At 44.6% G+C, this 18,605-nt stretch overlaps 2 protein-coding genes across 3 annotated transcripts in view; one reads left to right on the forward strand and one right to left on the reverse strand.

Moving 5' to 3' along the window:
* ZRANB1 (zinc finger RANBP2-type containing 1) overlaps nt 1–11,511 on the forward strand; it is a 70,128-nt gene extending 58,617 nt beyond the window's left edge. For both annotated transcript variants that reach the window (XM_082611387.1, XM_082611388.1), the window contains exons 7-10: nt 4,443–4,563; nt 6,318–6,447; nt 6,553–6,782; nt 7,985–11,511. In XM_082611387.1, the coding sequence (XP_082467513.1) occupies nt 4,443–4,563; nt 6,318–6,447; nt 6,553–6,782; nt 7,985–8,203 (700 nt within the window). In that variant the 3' untranslated portion in view covers nt 8,204–11,511. The remainder of the gene's footprint in view (nt 1–4,442; nt 4,564–6,317; nt 6,448–6,552; nt 6,783–7,984) is intronic.
* A 679-nt stretch (nt 11,512–12,190) lies between these two features.
* CTBP2 (C-terminal binding protein 2) overlaps nt 12,191–18,605 on the reverse strand; it is a gene marked incomplete at its 5' end in the record, with an annotated part of 39,140 nt that continues 32,725 nt past the window's right edge. Inside the window, 5 exons of the mRNA XM_082611386.1 lie at nt 12,191–13,079; nt 14,955–15,072; nt 15,496–15,623; nt 16,124–16,263; nt 16,743–16,957. Coding sequence (XP_082467512.1) covers nt 12,899–13,079; nt 14,955–15,072; nt 15,496–15,623; nt 16,124–16,263; nt 16,743–16,957 — 782 coding nt within the window. The 3' untranslated portion in view covers nt 12,191–12,898. The remainder of the gene's footprint in view (nt 13,080–14,954; nt 15,073–15,495; nt 15,624–16,123; nt 16,264–16,742; nt 16,958–18,605) is intronic.

The raw sequence follows: 18,605 nt of genomic DNA on the forward strand, positions 1-18,605 counted from the left end.
TATGTAGCCATTTCACATCAGCTGCTTTCACTTCGTAATATGCATTTAGGGTTCCTCTGTTTTTTCATGGCGTAGATAGCTCATTTCTTTGTAATGCTGAAAAGCACTTCGTTGTCTGGATGTACCCATTTTATCCACTCTGAAGGACACTTTGCTTGCAAGTTTTGGCAGTTATGAATAAAGCTGCTGTAAACTTCCATATGCAGGGCTTTGTGTGTTCATAGATTTTCAGTTCCTTTGGGTAAACACCAAAGTTCCTAATAGCTGGATTATCTAATAAGAGTATGTGTTTAGTTTTGTGAGAAACTGCCAATCGATCTTCCAAGGTGGCAGTACTGTCACGCATTCCCACCAGCAATGAATGAGCATTCCTGTTGCTCCATAGCCTTGCCAGCATTTGATGTTGTCAGCATTACTACGTGTAGACCATTGACATTCAGAGTGGTTATCGATACAGTTGGATTCATAACTGCCATGTTTGTAACTGTTTTCTCTCTGTTGCCCTGCTCTGTGTTCCTGTTTTTGTCTTTCACTCTTTTTCTTTCATGTTTCTAGTTGAGCATTTTATGATTCTGTTTTCTCTACTTTCTTAGCATATCAGTTATACTTCTTTTTTTGACTTTTATTAGTGGTTGCCCTAGAGTTTGCAGTATATTTTTACAGTTAATCCAAGTCCGCTTTCAAATAACCCTGTACCACTTCATGGGTTGTGTCATTACCTCATAATAACAAAATAATCCTAATTCCTCCTTTCTGTCCCTTGTGTCTTTATTGTCATTCATTTCACTTATATGTAAGCATACGTAAGCACATACCTGCACACACGCTCATGTGCGCGCACACACACAATATATATATATATACATAAGCATGCATAATCAAATATATTATTATTTTGAATAAACTATTATCTGTTAGGTCAATTAAGAATAAAAATAAAAAGTTTTAGTTCTATCTTCAATTTATTTCTTAATGCTCTTCCTTTTTTTATGTAGATCAAAATTTTTGATCTATGTTATTTTCCTTCTTTCTAAAGAACGTCTTTTAACATTTCTTGTGAACCGGGTCTCTGGCAACAAATTCCCTCCATTTTTATTTGTCTGAGAAAGACTTTATTTCTCTTTTACTTTTGAAGGATAATTTCACAGGATATAGAATTCTAGGTTGGTGTTTTTTTGTCTCAACTTTTAAAATATTTCACTTCATTCTCTTCTTGCTTGCATGGTTTCTGAGAAAGTCGGATATAATTCTTATCTTTTGTTTCTGCATAGGCAGGTGTTTTTTGTTTTTTGGGTTTTTAAAATAAATTTATTTATTTATTTACTTTTGGCTGCGTTGGGTCTTGGTTGCTGTGCGTGGGCTTTCTCTAGTTGTGGCGAGCGGGAGCTACTCTTCATTGCATTGTGCAGGTTTCTCATTGCAGTGGCTTTTCTTGTTGTGGAGCACGAACTCTAGGCACACGGGCTTCAGTAGTTGTAGCACGTGGGCTCAGTGGTTGTGGCTCATGGGCTCTAGAGCACAGGCTCCGTAGTTGTGGCGCACGGGCTTAGTTGCTCTGTGGCATGTGGGATCTTCCCGGATCAGGGCTCGAACCTGTGTTCCCTGCAATGCCAGGCGGATTCTTAACCACTGTGCCACCAGGGTAGTCCCAGGTAGGTGTTTTTTATACTCTGTCTTCTTTCAGGACTTTTTTCTTTAGTTTTCTGTTGTTTGAATATGATATGCCTAGGTGTAGTTTTTCTGACATTTTTCCTTCTTGGTGTTCTCTGAGCTTCCTGGATCTGTGGTATGGTGTCTGACATTAATTTGGTGAGATTCTCAGTCATTATTGTTTCAAATATTTCTTCCGTTACTTTCTTTTTTCTCCCTCTATTATTGTCATTTGTATGTTATACCTTTTGTAGTTGTCCCATGGTTATTTGAAATTCACTTTTTTTTTTCTATATGTGTTATATTTGCCTTTTAGATTTTGGGGTTTGTATTGATGTATCTTCATGAGGTTCTTTGCTTAACTGTATCCAGTCCACTCTAAGCCTATCAAAAATGTTCTTCATTTCTGTTGGTGTTTTTGATCTCTAGCATTTCTTTTTTGCTCGCTCTTAGGATTTCCATCTTTCTTCTTACATTGCCCATCTGTTCTTGCATGCTCTCTTTTTCCATTAGATCCCTTAGCATATTTATTATAGTTGTTTACAGTTTTTAAATTTTAAAGTTTTATTCCTGTGTTTTCATCTAGGAATTTCATAGTTTTAGCTTTTACATTTAAAGTCTGTGACCCATTTTGAGCTAATTTGTATTGAAGGTGTGAGGTAAAGATCTAAAATCATCTGTTTTGCATGGATATCCAGTTGTCCCAGTACTGTTTATTTTTTTTTCCCATTCAAATGCCTTGGTACTTTTGTCAAAAAGTATTTGACCATAAAAGTAAAAGTTTATTTCTGGACTCTCAATGTTTTCCTGTTGATATGTATGTCTGTCCTGATGCCGACATTAGACCTTCTTGATGATTGTAGCTTTGTGGTAGGTTTTGAAATCTGGAGTATAAGTCTTCCAACTTTATACTTCTTTTTCAAGATTCTTTTTGCTATTCTGAATTCTTTGGATTTCTAGATAAATTTTAGGTTCTAGCTTCTGCAGAAAAGTCCTCTGAGATTTTGATAGAGATTGCACTGAATGTGGAATTCATCCATGAATGTGGAATTGACTTTTTTAAAAAATAAATTTATGTATTTTTGGCTGCATTGGGTCTTCGTTGCTGCTCGCGGGCTTTCTCTAGTTGTGGCGAGCGGGGGCTACGGGCTTCATTAGTTGTGGCACGCGGGCTCTAGAGCGCAGGCTCAGTAGTTGTGGCGCACGGGCTTAGTTGCTCTGCGGCATGTGGGATCTTCCTGGACCAGGGCTCAAACCTGTGTCCCCTGCATTGGCAGGCAGATTCTTAACCACTGCGCCACCAGGGAGGCCCGGACTTGACTGCTGAATGTTAAAGCCAAACTTGCTGTCCCGCTTGGTCTTGTATTCCTGGATTTGGTTTTCTTGTCTGTTCTCAGTGAGCCAGGTAGCTTGAGTGTTTAGGTCTTTGTGTGGTGGGTGTGATTATTTGAACATGCTTATTTTTAAAATATATTCTTTGAACACCCTTTTTCTGCAGTCATCTTGAGTTTTGAGTGAAGTCATCATTTGATTTCTGGCAAATTTAGGTATCTCATTCATAAAATGATCCTAGGCAGCAACCAAGAAATTTCTTAACTGCAGCAACTTTCTGTGTTTCATGATATTTCTCCTCGAACTTATTAAAACAATGTATTTTGTCATTGGTGCATTGAAATATATTTCTGTGTATCTTAGGTATTTTAAAAGAGGAATATCCATATTTTATTTTTAAACATTTGGCATTGAAACTTACATTCTTGATTTAAAAAGAAAAAACCTATGGTTATCTGGCATAGAAAAGTTTTTTTTTTCTAATCAAACAAGAGTTAAGCCTCAGTAACATTCTTTTTTAAATCTAAAATATATTAATTTACTTTTTACGGAGCCCTGCATTAAGTTACTCTAAAGAAACGTGTGACACTAAGACATTTAATACCTTAACTTTTCAACAACAGCAAAAGAATGTTTTCTGATCTTTTGATTCTTTTACCTAGAATTCAAATACATAAAAGTATTGGGGGTTTCTGATAGTTCACTACATGTGAGAGGAATGTAATGTTACAAACAGGTTAAATGTCTTCAGAGGTCTTTGCTGGTTAGTTTTGTAAGACAGTGGATCACAGTTTTGAGCATAATTATATCTGGCTTTATTTAATTTGTATACTAGATCTAAAAAAAAAAGAATGTTTTGCTTTTAGTAATTCAGTCTACCAGTGGCCTAGTTTGATTTTTAGTCTTCATAATTTATTAGGCTGAAGTATTTAAAGAGGTATTAAGCATGAAGAAGGGATTGTTCTTGTAGTTACAGTGATTTTTTTGATTGTCATGTGATAATCAAATAATTTTATTTAATGAAATCTCAAGGAAGTGATTTTGATATTCTTGTAAACACATGGGCTATTTCTAGTCTGTGACCAAGTAGTGGATACTATTCATTAATGGAGAAATGTAGTGTCTTTGGTTTTTATCCAACCTCTCAGACAATTTTGAGTGTTTTTATTTTTAATTTGTAAACCAGTAGTAGACAATTGAAATCAACTTCTCTCATCACTAGTGTTTGTAGTTTTGATGAAAATTTGGTGGGTGGTGAATCATATTATGTCTGAGGATATGTTAAAAGATGTCTGCTAGCAGAAAGGAGGCATTTTTAATTGGAAAAATACACTGCAAGCCAGGTAAAATTAATTATTAATCTCTGCATTTGAATTGCTTAAAGACCACATTAAAGAAATGATTGGAACATTAAATGAACTGTTTATAGAAAGGCTTCTTTGTTACTCTGTTGCTTTTAGGTTTTATACACGTTGGAAAGACTGGGAGTCCTGGTATTCTCAGAGCTTTGGTTTACATTTTTCCTTGAGAGAAGAACAGTGGCAAGAAGACTGGGCATTTATACTCTCTCTGGCTAGTCAGGTAAGAGTGCTTCAGGGCGCGTCGCTCCTATGAGAAGAGTGGGGCGGCTGCTCTGAATGCCTTGGTTTACATGCAGACAGTGTGGGAGGCAGTGTGGCGTGAAGGGAAGAGCGCTTGACTTGGCAGCAGGTGACGTGGGCTCTAGTGACTGCTGTTTATCAGCTCTGGGACCATAGGCAGGTCCTCACTGCAGAACAGGGCAGGCAACATGTTTCTTACATTAAGTGATTAAAAAACTGTGCAAATAAAAGTTGTACTTGAGCCTCCCTGGTGGCGCAGTGGTTGAGAGTCCGCCTGCCGATGCAGGGGACACGGGTTCGTGCCCCCGTCTGGGAGGATCCCACATGCCGCGGAGCGGCTGGGCCCGTGAGCCATGGCCGCTGGGCCTGCGCATCCGGAGCCTGTGCTCCGCGACGGAAGAGGCCACAACAGTGAGAGGCCCGCATACCGCAAAAAAAAAAAAAAAAAAGTTGTACTTGGTGATTCTAACCTCTTAAATATTTCCTCAGATTACTCTTCAGTTATATTGTCCTCACAGAAAGGTGACTTTTTGGGATTGACATACACACACTATTATATATAAAATAGATAGCTAATAAGGACCTACTGTGTAGCACAGGGACCTCTACTCAATACTCCGTAATGACCTATATGGGAAAAGAATCTAAAAAAGAGTGGATATAGGTATATGTATAACAGTGCACTTTGCTGTACAGCAGAAAGTAACACAACATTGTAAATCAACTCGACTCCAATAAAACGTTTAAAAAACAATAAATTGACAATTTTAAAAGTGGTGGCTTTATGCCTGCCTTCCCTACCTGCAGGTTCGCTCCCGTTCTGTGTCCGAGGGGACACGTCCCCAAGATCACTGTGCTAGTACTGGGTGCTGATGCTGAGCTGTCAGGCCCCTGAGGATCAAGGTGTGATCTTCATAAGGCTCCCCAGGTGAGGGGCCCCTGTCCACGTGACGTAGGCCAAGGAGAAGGTGCCGTGGACAGGAATGAGCAACTAACTTGGGAATGAACTTCTATGGATGTATTGTGTAGGGCTGTCCCTCACGCTCACGCTAGTTTTATTTTATGAAGCATATTAATATACTTAACTGTAAACTTCAAATATATGCACAACAAACCACTTCTTCTCTTGGCAGAAAGCATCATGATTCATTAGTACCCTCTGAGGGAAGTACCTTCTGTCTTTGGGCCATTTGGGCAGGGTTCACAGTGACTTTTACACCTGAGACATGTACCTCCTGTAAAGGTGCCGTCGGAATCATCATAGGGGGAAGGGAGACCTGTTGCATGTTCTTGCCTTAGGTGATGCAGCCATTTATGTTTGTGTGAAATAACGAAGCTCATTATTATTTGTGTCAGATAACGAAGCTTACTTCGGGTGGACCTTGCTGTAGGTAGTACTTTCACAAGTAACTTAACCAGAAGGCAGTTACATAAATCAACCTTCCTTTGCTGTCTGAATCTCTTGTTTCTGAAATCAATATTTAACCAAATGTGTTCAGTTCTTGAGTTTGGATAATGAAGGATACCTGTACATAAACTTTGCAGATTTCTTTTATTGGACTTTGCTATTTGAGGAATCAAACTCTTTAGTTTGACAGTAGTATTACTATATTTTTTAAATGAATTGAGATAGTGTAATGAAGGAGGGTAGCGTTGTGTTATACACGTCGGTTTTCCGGGGTGGTAATAAATGTTTTAAAGAGAATTTGCTTTCCTTTATTTGGTTCTGTACAGCCTGGAGCAAGTTTGGAACAGACCCACATTTTTGTACTTGCACATATTCTTAGACGACCAATTATAGTTTATGGAGTAAAATATTATAAAAGTTTCCGGGGAGAAACTTTGGGATATACTCGGTTTCAAGGTAAGCCATTATCACGAGTATTTTGGAACTTTCTTGTTTATTATTTTAATGCACATTGCAGTCACATCCTGAAAATCTCATTGTGACTTTCTTCCCTCTTTCCAGGTGTGTATTTGCCTTTGTTGTGGGAACAGAGTTTTTGTTGGAAAAGTCCGATTGCTCTGGGCTATACAAGGGGCCACTTCTCTGCTTTGGTTGCCATGGAAAATGATGGCTATGGTAACCGAGGTGCTGGTGCTAACCTGAACACCGATGACGATGTCACCATTACATTTCTGCCTCTGGTTGACAGTGAAAGGAAGTTACTCCATGTGCACTTTCTTTCTGCTCAGGAGGTAAGAAGCCTGTTTCTTGTATTAATTACTTAAAGTAGCAGCAGTGTACCAGAACCCAGCCTAGTGTGTCTTTCAGGTGCAGTATTATCTGTACTACCACTTACAATTTTGAATTTGGTCGTAGTAGTTGTCACTGTCTATAAATCCTGGCCAGACAGACTTTGAAATTTATCTTTTCAGAACGGCTGTGTAGGATGTGTTGTGCAGAGATAAAGCAGTGAAGACCAAAGTCCTAGCCCTCAGGTAGTGCTGAGTGCTGAGGAGAAAACGTAAAAAGATGGGGTGAGGGGGATGAGGGGGCCACCAGGGGCCCAAGGTAAGGCATCACTGAGGAGGTGACGCCTGAATTGAGACCTGAAAGAGGAAGGAGTCTTGCGGAATCTGGGGGAAGAGAGTTGTAGGTAGAGGGAAGTTCAAGCCAGTGTGGTTTGTGGGGATTGGGCAAGGGGGGAGAGACGAGGCTGAGAGGTTAAGGGGTGGCATGGGGTCGTCAGCGGTCTTTTAAATCTTTGGCTTTATTCTGGGTAAGCTGGGGAGCCAACAGCCAGTTTGCCCAGAAGAGGAATACTGGCAACTCGGTTGAGACTAGATACCTGGGCAGTGGTGGGAACAGGAGCAGGACGCCAGGTGGGAGGTCACTGGAGCTGCGGGGGAGAGGGTGGTGCGCGCCCGGCGGGGGAGGTGGCGAGAATGTGTAAAAGAGCGCTCTCAGAAAGCCCAAATTCTTATAAAATTATTGGTCTTTTATTTCATATACTAGTAATAATTATAAACTTTTTATAACCGTGATATTAAGAAAAAAGTTCATAGATAATTTTTGTAACTTAGGCGTCTATACATTGAGTAAACTTACCTTGTTCTGTTTGAAGCTGCAACTTTCTCTTTCTAGCTTTTTCTTTGCCAGGATCAGCTTATTAGATAACATTTGCTTTTTGCTATTATATCAAACAAATTAACTTATTACTAGGCTATTCTTCCCTCTAGGTTTTCCTGTGAATTTTCCCACTGATGTTTTTTTCTATTTAACCATAGGAAACTGGGTTTTAAACATAAAATTGATGAGAGGTGGAAACCACGTTGAAGCACTTCGTTGCTCTGGCCTTTTTCATTAATCATACCAGCTGTAGGTTTCTGTTAAATTTTTCCTGTCAAGTCTCTGATCTGTTGTATTATTTTCCGTCTTCTTCACATTCCTCTAAAAGCTAGGTAATGAGGAACAGCAAGAAAAGCTGCTCAGGGAGTGGCTGGACTGCTGTGTGACTGAGGGAGGAGTCCTCGTGGCCATGCAGAAGAGCTCTCGGCGGCGAAATCACCCTCTGGTCACGCAAATGGTAGAAAAATGGCTTGACCGCTACCGACAGATCCGGCCTTGTACATCCCTGTCTGATGGGGAGGAAGACGAAGATGATGAAGATGAATGAAAAGAATCAAAGAGCAGAAGAAGAGCAAGGTACCGGCTCTGTGGTGACCTCCGGGTTACTGTGGTGACCTCCGGGTTACCGTGGTGACCTCCAGGTTACCGTGGTGCTCCAGGCAGAGCGCATGGCACGGAATGAAGCGAATCTGGCAGGATCTGCTTGGAAGGGTTTTTCTGATCCACACCCAACGGAGATGATGCGTCTGCTGTGTGAGGAGACAGAACTTTGGGCTGCAGTTTGTAAACAAATGAATTTTATTAAGACAGAACTTTTTTCCTTTCAAACTGTAAATCTGTCTATAAATGTAACGCATGTGGTTGTGTACGAAGTTGTGTAATAGGACAAGTTGTACCAGCATCTTCGTGGTATTGAGAAGTTTCTTCCAGCATGGGCACCTCCAAAAGCACATGGCAGATCCGTCTTTGTTCCTTTGAGAGAATTCTTTTTTAAGTGGAACCTGGCGTTCTACTTGCATCTTAAAAGATCCATTTTACATGATTTCTCACCAGAGCTCGTTAGAGATTTGGAAACTTTTTGTACAAATTATCCACAGCAAAACATAAGAATAAAAACAAGCTTTTATTTTTACTAATAATTTAGTTCCTGTTGTGCCCAATAAAATAAAATCAAATCTTTAAGGAACAAACTGTAAGAAAAGTAAGGATTTTTTATTGAGCAAACTTTGCATAGACATCGTTCCCTTGTTTTGGAAAGGGTTTTGGTTTCTATTATTTTGTCTTTTTTAAAGTTTCTGATATGCCCCTTTTCAGTGTTTAGGTATTTATTTGTTTGGAAGAGTGCCCTTAAGCTGGGGCTTCTTCTACCAGACTCTGGGCAGCAGTCTCTTTGTGAATAGTTATTTGGTGGATGTAAGTGAGGGGAGTGCTGGCGGGGGAGTGCTCGGGGGAGCCGGCCCACTCGTATGTAACTGAATGAATTGTGTGAAATTTGCCCACTTGACTCTGTTGACAATGTTATACTCTCCCAGGGTGCCATGCACAGGGTCTGTGGATTCTTAACTGTCCTTTATCATCAACTCTGCTTTAAGCAAATTGTGTTAGAAAGGCATGCCTTTGCTTGGGCTAATTGGGAATATCAGTTCAGTATAGAATAAAGATTTAAGAACGCAGTAAGGTGGTAAATGCATTGTATAATGAATTTCTCAGTGAGTAGTCTGAGAATTTTTGCATGTTGGTTAATTGTGGCCATTCTTACTTAAAGTTAAGACTATAATCTTAGGTAGGAAAACTTTCTACAAAAAGTATTATTTGACCACTTCAGGTATACATTCAAAACTGGGTAAAAATTTCAGACCTATCTCAGGAACACAAAAAGACTTAGTGTCCTGGTAAGCACTTTGTAGACTATTGATGTGGCAAGGAATTTGGAAAGAAGCCACACACACACACACACACACACACACACAATTTTCCTTCCCTTTGATGAAAAGGCTGTGAAAACCTTGAAATATTTTCTTGTTTTCTTCTAAGTTCTGTTTAGATGCTATTGAAATGTGCACAACCTCAGATTTGATGCTGGAATACTAAAAACAGAAAATTACCTATGAGATGTCATCTCTTCAGTTCTTTCTTCCCTCTCTGAACACTCCTTGAAACGTGTTCCCAGGATGATCGCTTTTGCTGCATGCTAGAACTTGCAGGAAAAATATTTGCAATTTGATTCCATATGAATGAATTTTGATGTACTAATGGTGTATGTTACTGTTTCAAATGGTTAATGTTTTCTTACAAATTGATTCTATGGTTTGCTTTCATTTTGGACAGAATTAATTTTTTAGAAGGCTGCCATTCTGATTACATAGCACAGCATCCCTATAAACTTTTCTCCATATATAGGGAGAGAATTCTTTAGTGGCCAGACATCCTGTTCTAGTTGCTGTTAAGCAAAAACTGCTCTCCCAGTTGAAGAAGCCGAAGAGAAATGTTTGAGGGAAAAGCGTCTAGTTGCTAGGGTCTACGTTACAGTCAGTGCTGCTTAGGAAACTGCAGGCTCGGTCTTTAGCCTTAGCCTCCGTGTGTTGTGTTTGCTGCGTGGTGTGTCCCCTGAGGTGCCTCTTTATTTATTTATTTATAGATCAGTGACCCTGACCACATCTAGTTTAACAGGTACAGCATTCTTCCCTGTGGGAAAGAATTATATATATATATATATATATATATATATATATATATATATATATATATATATATATATGACTCCATTTCTTAGGCTCCAGACAGGGATGGGGCTTTAAATGGTTTTCACAGCAGATTGGCTGGTAAAGGCCAACATTTTGGTGAATCATGCTATGTTAAGCTCTTGAACTATCAAACAGCCATAACTGTTGTCCTAAGATAGAGTTTGCAGTCCTTTCTCAGATTATATATGGCAGGGTGACAGATACTGTATGTCTTTTGGTTGACTCCGGACAGTAATACCTTTAACTGTATGGACTTCATGGTTCTTTTTCTAGGGAGAATACAGTGTGGTGTTTTCTGTCAGTTACAACCCAGGTGCACCATGGATTTGGACCTTTTTATGTTTTTGGCTTTTAGGCTTATCGTGTCACAGACTTAATCTGTGTTAAGGGACTATTGCTGTGCTGTGCATAGGCGGTTGGGGTCTCCTTTTTGTGCATACGTCACCCCCTCACTGATTGCCTGTTTGACAAGTGGTTGACACGTGGTTGTGAAGATGATCTTGAGCTGCCGCTCTGCTGCCCGGAGTGATAGGTCAGTAACCATTTGCTCCGTCTCTGTCCAGGATCTCTCTATCCGTGTCAGGTGGCTTCAGTGTAATTTTTCATGGGAGAGTTGGGATGGGACCACCACCTTAAAGTGAGTGAGGAGGTTGATGCTTTAAGTGGCCGTGACTCTTTTTTTAAATGGGAAAGGGTGGGGGGAGGCGGCTGAAAAGGAGTTCGGTACCTGGAATTGTTGGACGTGACTGACATGTGCAGATATCGCTAGTAGTAAGGGGTTTAATGCTATTTGAGAAGGAAGACCCATAAAATCAACGGAAAGTTCCTAACCTATGGAAATGGCTGATGTTAATTATTTTGCAACATTTCTTTGTAAATATCATTAAAAAAATTTTTTTTTTTGAGATTCACCTCCCTTCCTGCATTAATGCTTGAGCCAGATAATTTTGCTTTTGGGTAAATTAAAATGAAAATTCTAAAACTTGACCAATTTTGTTTCTTGAATTGACTTAGTTCTAACCCACTATTTTGTCTTAAGGATGGCATGATTTGATAAGGATGGACTTATGTGAAGTTTTGATTTTTTCAATTAAACTATCACATGAAGTAATTATCAGCATTCTTGCGTCTGGTTATGGAATAGGTGGATGATAGAAAAGTACTGTAAACCGTGGAGCCTCGGAATAACAAGGGTTGGGAAACTGGCTAATTGAAAATGCAGTTGCCTTTAAACATCTCAAGGAGAGAACTTTTACACTGGTGAGTTGTACTTGAATTTCAGAGCTTAACAGAAATTTTTATTACTTTTTATTGAAAACTGCACTGAACGCTAAATGTCCACCTTTACAATAAACAAATACAGTAACGGTAACTCACACTAAAACAAAACATATTTCTGATAGCCATTATTTTTCTGTTTGGGACAGTTTTAAAGGTTTCTTTTGTCACAAAAACAGGAATGTACCTATACAAAGGCTCAAAATAGGCCATCTTTTTAAACAAAAAGGCGATGATTCACAAAAGACTATGAATATAACATGTAACTAGTTGATACAAATCTAATAGGATTTGTTAAAATCAGTCACATCTAATAACACACCTGAAGTGTTCTTGTATAAAATATCACGTGAAGAAAAGAAGACTTTATCAATGTCTAAAAAAGTGGGTTTGTTCATAGACAATCTGACAAGTTACCATAAAAAGTGTTTCCTGAGACATAAGGAAATGCAACATTATTCTTCTTGAACCCTTTCAGTTCAAGACTTTCCACTCAATAAAATAGCTGAGGATCTGAAACTGAGAAAATATATTTGAGTACAAACAGCTTGTGAAACTTAATACTTTTTTTTTTTTTTTTTTTTGCATCATCATCAGAGGGTTTTTACTGAACTCACAACCAACTTGCCCGCTCAGTATGCAGTTCAGATGGGAGAGACTTCTCTGTACAGGAGCCTGTACTGTCTTCAAGCCTATGCTCGCGGTTGTGTAACACAGGCAAACAGTTTTCTCCCCATTTTGTAGTAATTTAATCTTCCTATTAGCAAAAGAGGTAACCAGCCCCCGTGGACCGAAGGGACTAGAGTCATAGGATGGGGATTTCCTCTTAATATTTTTTATTTTGATGTTTGGAACTCCTGATGCAACATTCTAGAGCAAGGTGTTCAGGACCTGCTGTGTCCAAGGGACTGATAAAGGAAAAAGATCTATTTATTCTTTGTGATTTGATGCACAGATGAAAAACTTAACACACAATAACAGAAGTTGGTCGTTAATAAATCACGTCCTAGTCTCTCTCAGCGCCTCCGCAAGCAGACGACATCTTCAGTTTTCCCACGTCTCGGCTTCGAGCTCTTGTAGTTTTAACACTGCAACGTCAATGATGCGTATGTCCAGGATCAGTTAAAAAGACTGTCAAATTCCTTTTCTCTTAGTTCATCTATTTTCCACTGTCTCTTGGTCCCAGGTGTATCTGAACGGTTACCTTCCGTCACTCTCTGCTATTGCTCGTTGGGGTGCTCGCGATTGTCCCCGTGTTTTGTGGGCTGGTTGGGAGAGGGAGCTTGGGAAGGGTGTGCCACCGTGGGGAGGTTGTGGGTTACCGGGATGCCTCCGGGGATGATCCCTTCCATGGCTGCAGGAAGTCCTCCTGGAGCCACGCCCACGATGCCTGGCGGGTATCTAGGGAGGGCGGGCACAAGAGAAAGGGCTGGTTAAGTTCAGGCCCCAGAAGCTGCCAAGCTCTGCCTTTTTTTATGGAATGGGTTGTCATACTTCCTACCTCCAAAGCAAGGAGAAATCTACATAGAAAATTTAAACATGGACATCTAATTCATAAACAACAAAGCCTATTTAGTCCAATCAAAGCACTAATTTTGTAGCTTTTAGGCAACAGCAATAGACTGTACTAATTGTGTGTGGGGAAACCGTGTCGCATTTGGAAAACGTTTTGGACAGAATAAACTCTCAAGTTTTCCGGCTGCGTTAGAAAGTATTCATCCGTTATCATCCGTTATATCAAAGGCTTTGATGATTTCCTAACACACGGCATGAGGTACGCTTGCGAAGTGTGACTTCCTAGACTGGTTAGTTACCGGCTCCAGTAAACTTAGATGTGGGAGGGGACAAGGCAGCAGCAGGGGAGATGGTGAGCTGGTGACGGGCAGGACGCCTGCCCTCCGAGGGTACCTGGAGGGCACCTGGACGTGGCCTCACCTTATCCTGCAGGCACGGGAATGGCTGTGCACAGATGGGACTCTGTATCTGAACACTGAGGACAAAACATACTTATGAAGCAGGGGCTTTGGAATCAGTCCTTCCTCGCCAAGTTATAAGACCCTTCAAACCTGTGGTAAGGGGGACGGTGTCTCGGCCTGTTACAGTGACGCTGGTCAGGGACTGGCCCGGAGGACTGTGATGAACCGGATCCCTGTGAGCTGCAACCCTCCAGCACAAGCAGTTTTCCAAGGGGCCAAGGAGCCTTGCTCTGTCTAGAGGAATAATTAGGACGTGGCCCTTAAAGGGGAGGCCACCAACACGGACAAACAGGGGAGTCCAATCTGGTGCTGTGCTGGGCTCGAGTGATGCTTGAAAATGCGTATGAGGGTAAAACACAAGTGGGACTTTAACAGAACGTGCTGCATGTAAATAAAGCCATGTGACTTGGGAAGAAACCGCTTAGCTGCTTTGCCCAGAGTAGGAGCTTTCATGTATGGGTCCTTTTACACAGACTATATTTAATCGCCCCCTAGAGCAGCGGTTCAAAACCAGGGATCTCGGGCAGTGTCTGGGGGGCGGTTTTAGTTGTCACCATTGGGAGTGGGAGGTGCTATCGGCATCTAGCGGGTGGGGGCCAGGGCTGCACTATACATCCTACAAGGCACGGGACATCTGGCCCAGTACTGCCAAGGTGAGGCAATCCTGGGTCAGAGTAAGCAAAACAAAAGTTCCCTTCTGGAACTCTACGCTGCAGCTTCTCTCCTTTATGGGGGAGGAGCTATTTCCCTGCAACCGGCCAGAGAACCATGGAAAACGACCACAGACAAAACCCCTGGTCCCTTCCAAGGGTCCTGGCTCGTGTCCCCAGTCACACCCAAACTCTGTCACTGTCACGTGCCCCTGGGGTCAAACTTCCTGCTTCACAGAGAAACAAGCCCCCCCCCCGCCCCCGTCAAATGGACTGGACTTTGGCCAGAATGCTCTCCTTGGACAGAAGGTTCAAGTTAGAAAACAAAATCAGGCCCTCTTCCTTGATGACCTTTTCTGAACCTTTTTGCCTAGAAACCCTCTGGTTTTCAAGCGGCTTTGGAATGAACAGTGATTCAGACCCGCTGGGGAATGCACAACCCACCGTACCCCGCACCCCCTTTAAAATAGGAATTCCACTTCTCTGCTCGGTCCCCAAACTATGTTTGTTCCACAGAAATGAGGAATGGGAGAACCGAGAGGAGGGGACAGTGTGTCATTCCCACTAGCGCTCAGCTTGGCTTAACGTCCCCAAGTCCCCCGTCTCCGCCCTCCCCCAGGGAGCAGGGCTCAGCCCATTCCTCGCCTCACCTGTATGTGGCACCATTGAGCTCTGGATGAATTGCTTGCTGATCTATTACTGACCAGGGAGCTGTTGTGACAAAGAATTCCTTGTTCACACAGTTTCTTAAGCTCTCTGGGATGCGACCTGGAATAAGAATGATTAAAAGTAATCATACGTATTTTTCAAGGTCACAATGACTTAAATGTTATACTCCTCTGTTATGCGGGAACAAGCTACAACGCAAGTCTCTTACTCTTTGATAGGAAGGGCCGGCCCTTGTACTTCCACAACATACGACTTGTTCCAGGGCCTGAACCACACTGGGCTTCGGCCAAACAGAAGGGAGCTGCCCACGGCTCCCCCTGGGGCTCCCCGTCCAGGTTTGCGAGACTCGCACTGGCTAATACAAAAGGGAATTGGCTTCCCCTGAAAGAAAGGGGGCCCAACTCATTCCGAATTTCTTCAACTTGACACCTAGAGACCACCTCTGCCCGCAGCAAAGCCCCACGCCCCCTTCCGCGTGTCCGTCACCGGGATCGGAGGCGGCCAGCGCGGCGGAGGGCTCACCTGTGATGGCCCGGCGGATCTCGGTGGCAGCCGCCTCCCTCATCTCCAGTGAGGCTTGCTCACTGTACCAGGCCGTGTGGGGCGTACAAATGAGATTCGGTGCGTCTTTCAGGGGACCCTGAGCGAAGCTGGATGAGTATACAAAAAACACAGTAGGTGAGGAAAACAACGCACGTCACTCCCTGCCCTGCTCGTCCAAAGGGAGCCCTTGGCCGTGTGGAATGCTGGCTACACAGATAAAACAGAGGGGGATTCTGCACTCTGTTTCCTAAGGGTTGGGACTTTAAGAACATACTCATAAAACTGTAATTAGCGTCAGGCGTCATCAGGGACTCGGAAAGAAGGAACAATTCTAGGGAGGGCCGACTAGCCTGCCTCCAGCCAGAGTGATCCAGGGGACAGAAAAAGCCTGCTCTTGGCCACCACCATTTTTCTTTCTGCCTCTCCCCTTTCTGATCATCTTTGGGGGAACTTCTGGCCCTTTTATACTTGGTGAGAATACAGCCCAGACCTCCGAAGAGCAGAGGCTGTACACCTGGTCTCCAGGCGCCCACCCAGGACCCGTCTGGGAAGCTGCCCCGAGTTCACAGCGGGGCTCCTGCAAGTTCCTGCGCGAGCCCTGAGCTACCAAACCTGCCTGAAAGGCTCCGATTCGTGCACGTCGAGGGCCGCCCCTCGTATCCTGCCTTCCTTGAGGGCTTGGGCTAAGGCTTTCTCATCCACCAGTCCGCCGCGGGCCGCGTTCACTAGGAATGCTCCTTGCCTCATCTGCGAGGGGGAGGGAAAAGCTGGTCAACGGGTGCCGCCGCTGCCGCCTTGGGAGGAGCCTGCACCCAGGTTTGAAGAAGAGCCGCGGCAGTGGATGGTAGCGGGTCTGGGTGGTCGATGCGTGCGCGGCGGCTGCGGGGGAAGGGAGTGCGGAGCCTCGGTGACAGCGGGGGGCCAGGGGGCCGCTCCCGCTGACCCCGAGAGAGGGCTGCAAGCTGGGGCCGCGGGAGCCGTGACCTGTCGACTGGCTGTCTTGGAGGCCAGGCCTGGTCAGAGCAGGGCCCTGCTGGGTCCTGGGCCGGGTCCTGCCCCTCCCCGCTCACCACGGCCCATCTCACGGAGGGGGCCCCGCCCAGCTCCTTGCTGATGTCTTGGGGGACTTTCTTTCCCGCTCACTGGTGTGTCCATGGACTGTTTCCCATTCCCCCTTTGGTTCTGACAGACGTTTCCAGGGTCTGAGACCATTTATTTCAATTTACCTGCTTTATAGTAAAGTCATTGATGAGGTGGTGGTTATGTTCGTTGAGATTACAGTGCAAGGAGACGCAGTCGCTCTGATACAGTAAGTCCTGCAGGGTGTAGACCCTCTGCACGCCCAGGGACCGCTCTATCCCATCCTGCAAGTAGGGGTCATAAAATATGACGCTGAATCCAAAGGCCTTGGCTCGAACAGCAACCGCCTGCCCCGTGCGACCTGTGCAGAGAGAGAGCGTCCAGGTGAGCGAGGCCCCCGCGCCTCCGGCCGACGCGCGTCCCGAGGCCGGGACCTTGCGTGGCGCCCAGCCGCAGCTCTGCTGCCCCCAGCGCTTCTGGCAGTTGGACCCAATCTGTGGTGGTGCTGGGAGAACCGAACGCCCAGGGCCTGGTGCCCCCTGAGGCCAGCACTTCTCCCCAGGTCACGGGGGCCGGAGCCGGGCCAACCCTCCTGGGTGAGCAGGGCGGCGCTTATCACCTGTACTTGCTACCAGAGTAGTTGGTTTTTTTTTCAAGTTCCTATTATGCACATTTTCAAACATAGACATAACTAGAGAGAACAACCTAGTGAACTCCACGTGCCGGCTCCCAGCCATCACCGATGTATCTCCTTCCTATTTCTCTTTCCCCTACTTGTTTGCTTACGTAGGGGGCTTCTTAACCTGAGCTTCATCTCTTTACTGCTGTGTCGAACAGGGACTGTTCTCTTGTGTGACTGCCACCAGGTTTGCTCACGACCAGTGATCGAAACGGACCACTGCAGTCTGGCCTGAGCACCGATGGATGTGGGCAAGTGCTCTGGCTGAGAGGTGGGGCTCTGAGCACGCGTGGAGCGCGGGTCAGGCCTCCAGCAAGTTAGACAGCGACGTCGCCTAACAGGACGCGAAGGCTTCCCTGACTCCTGAGTGGCCGTCATTTGCGCAAACCCGCTGACCCCCATGGACGGCGCCTCTTGCTTCCCAGAGCAGTTTTCAGCTTGAACACAAAATGGTGTGAATGATACCTGGAGGGGCTGATTTGGGGAGAGCGCAGAGTAAACCTGGCTCGAAAACCATCGCTCAAATGTGCAGGAGGAAGACGGGAAGACGGGAAGCCCGCAGGAGGGAGGGCGGTGGGGTGGCGGACCGCCACCGCCTCCTGCTGAAACTGCAATCCAAGTGGGCGGCACTTCCACCACCGCCATGGTCTGGAGGCAAAGCTCTGATAAGGCCGTTCTGATCAGGAGGGACAGCTGCAGGGTCGCCCGCGGTCACACCCCTCGTGCCATCCCTCTTCAGTGTCACCACTTGGACACGGGGAGCCAGGAAGTAGAGCCACACTGCAGAGGAGCCAGCACGATGGCAGGGGCGGGAAGGGACCCAAAGACCCCCCTCTGATGTACCCGAGGTTCGGAACCAAGCGCCCCACCACGCGGCGGCGGGGGCTCACGGCCAGCACCAGCACACCCGCCACCCCCCGCTTTGCCGGCCCTTAGCTGCCCTCCTCCCCCCCGCGTCCTAACACACTTTCACGGACGATGGGGTCCCGGCGGCACTGCCCGGGGCGGAGAGCCACGGCCCGTCACCACCGCCTTCCCCGTGGCTCGGCTTTTCATCAATTCACGAACCCCCATCTTTCCACTGGCTCTCCTTCAGCCATGGGGTTTTCCTGACTAAATTTTGCAAGACCTGATGATGAATTCTCTGACTGACTTGATCAAAACCCAGCCTCAGAGAGGAGAACCCAATTGCCTTGGCCTTAAAAAGATAAAATAAAAATAGTGTCACTGTTGGCAGGCTTTCCCTTCAGATTTTTCATGCTTGTTCCCAACCCGGAGGCTGGCCTTGAGCAGTACCCACCGCCAGCCCGGGCTGGGGTCAAGCTCGCGA

This window comes from Mesoplodon mirus (genome assembly GCF_964341445.2).
Source record: "Mesoplodon mirus genome assembly, chromosome: 2".
NCBI classification, from domain to species: domain Eukaryota; kingdom Metazoa; phylum Chordata; class Mammalia; order Artiodactyla; family Ziphiidae; genus Mesoplodon; species Mesoplodon mirus.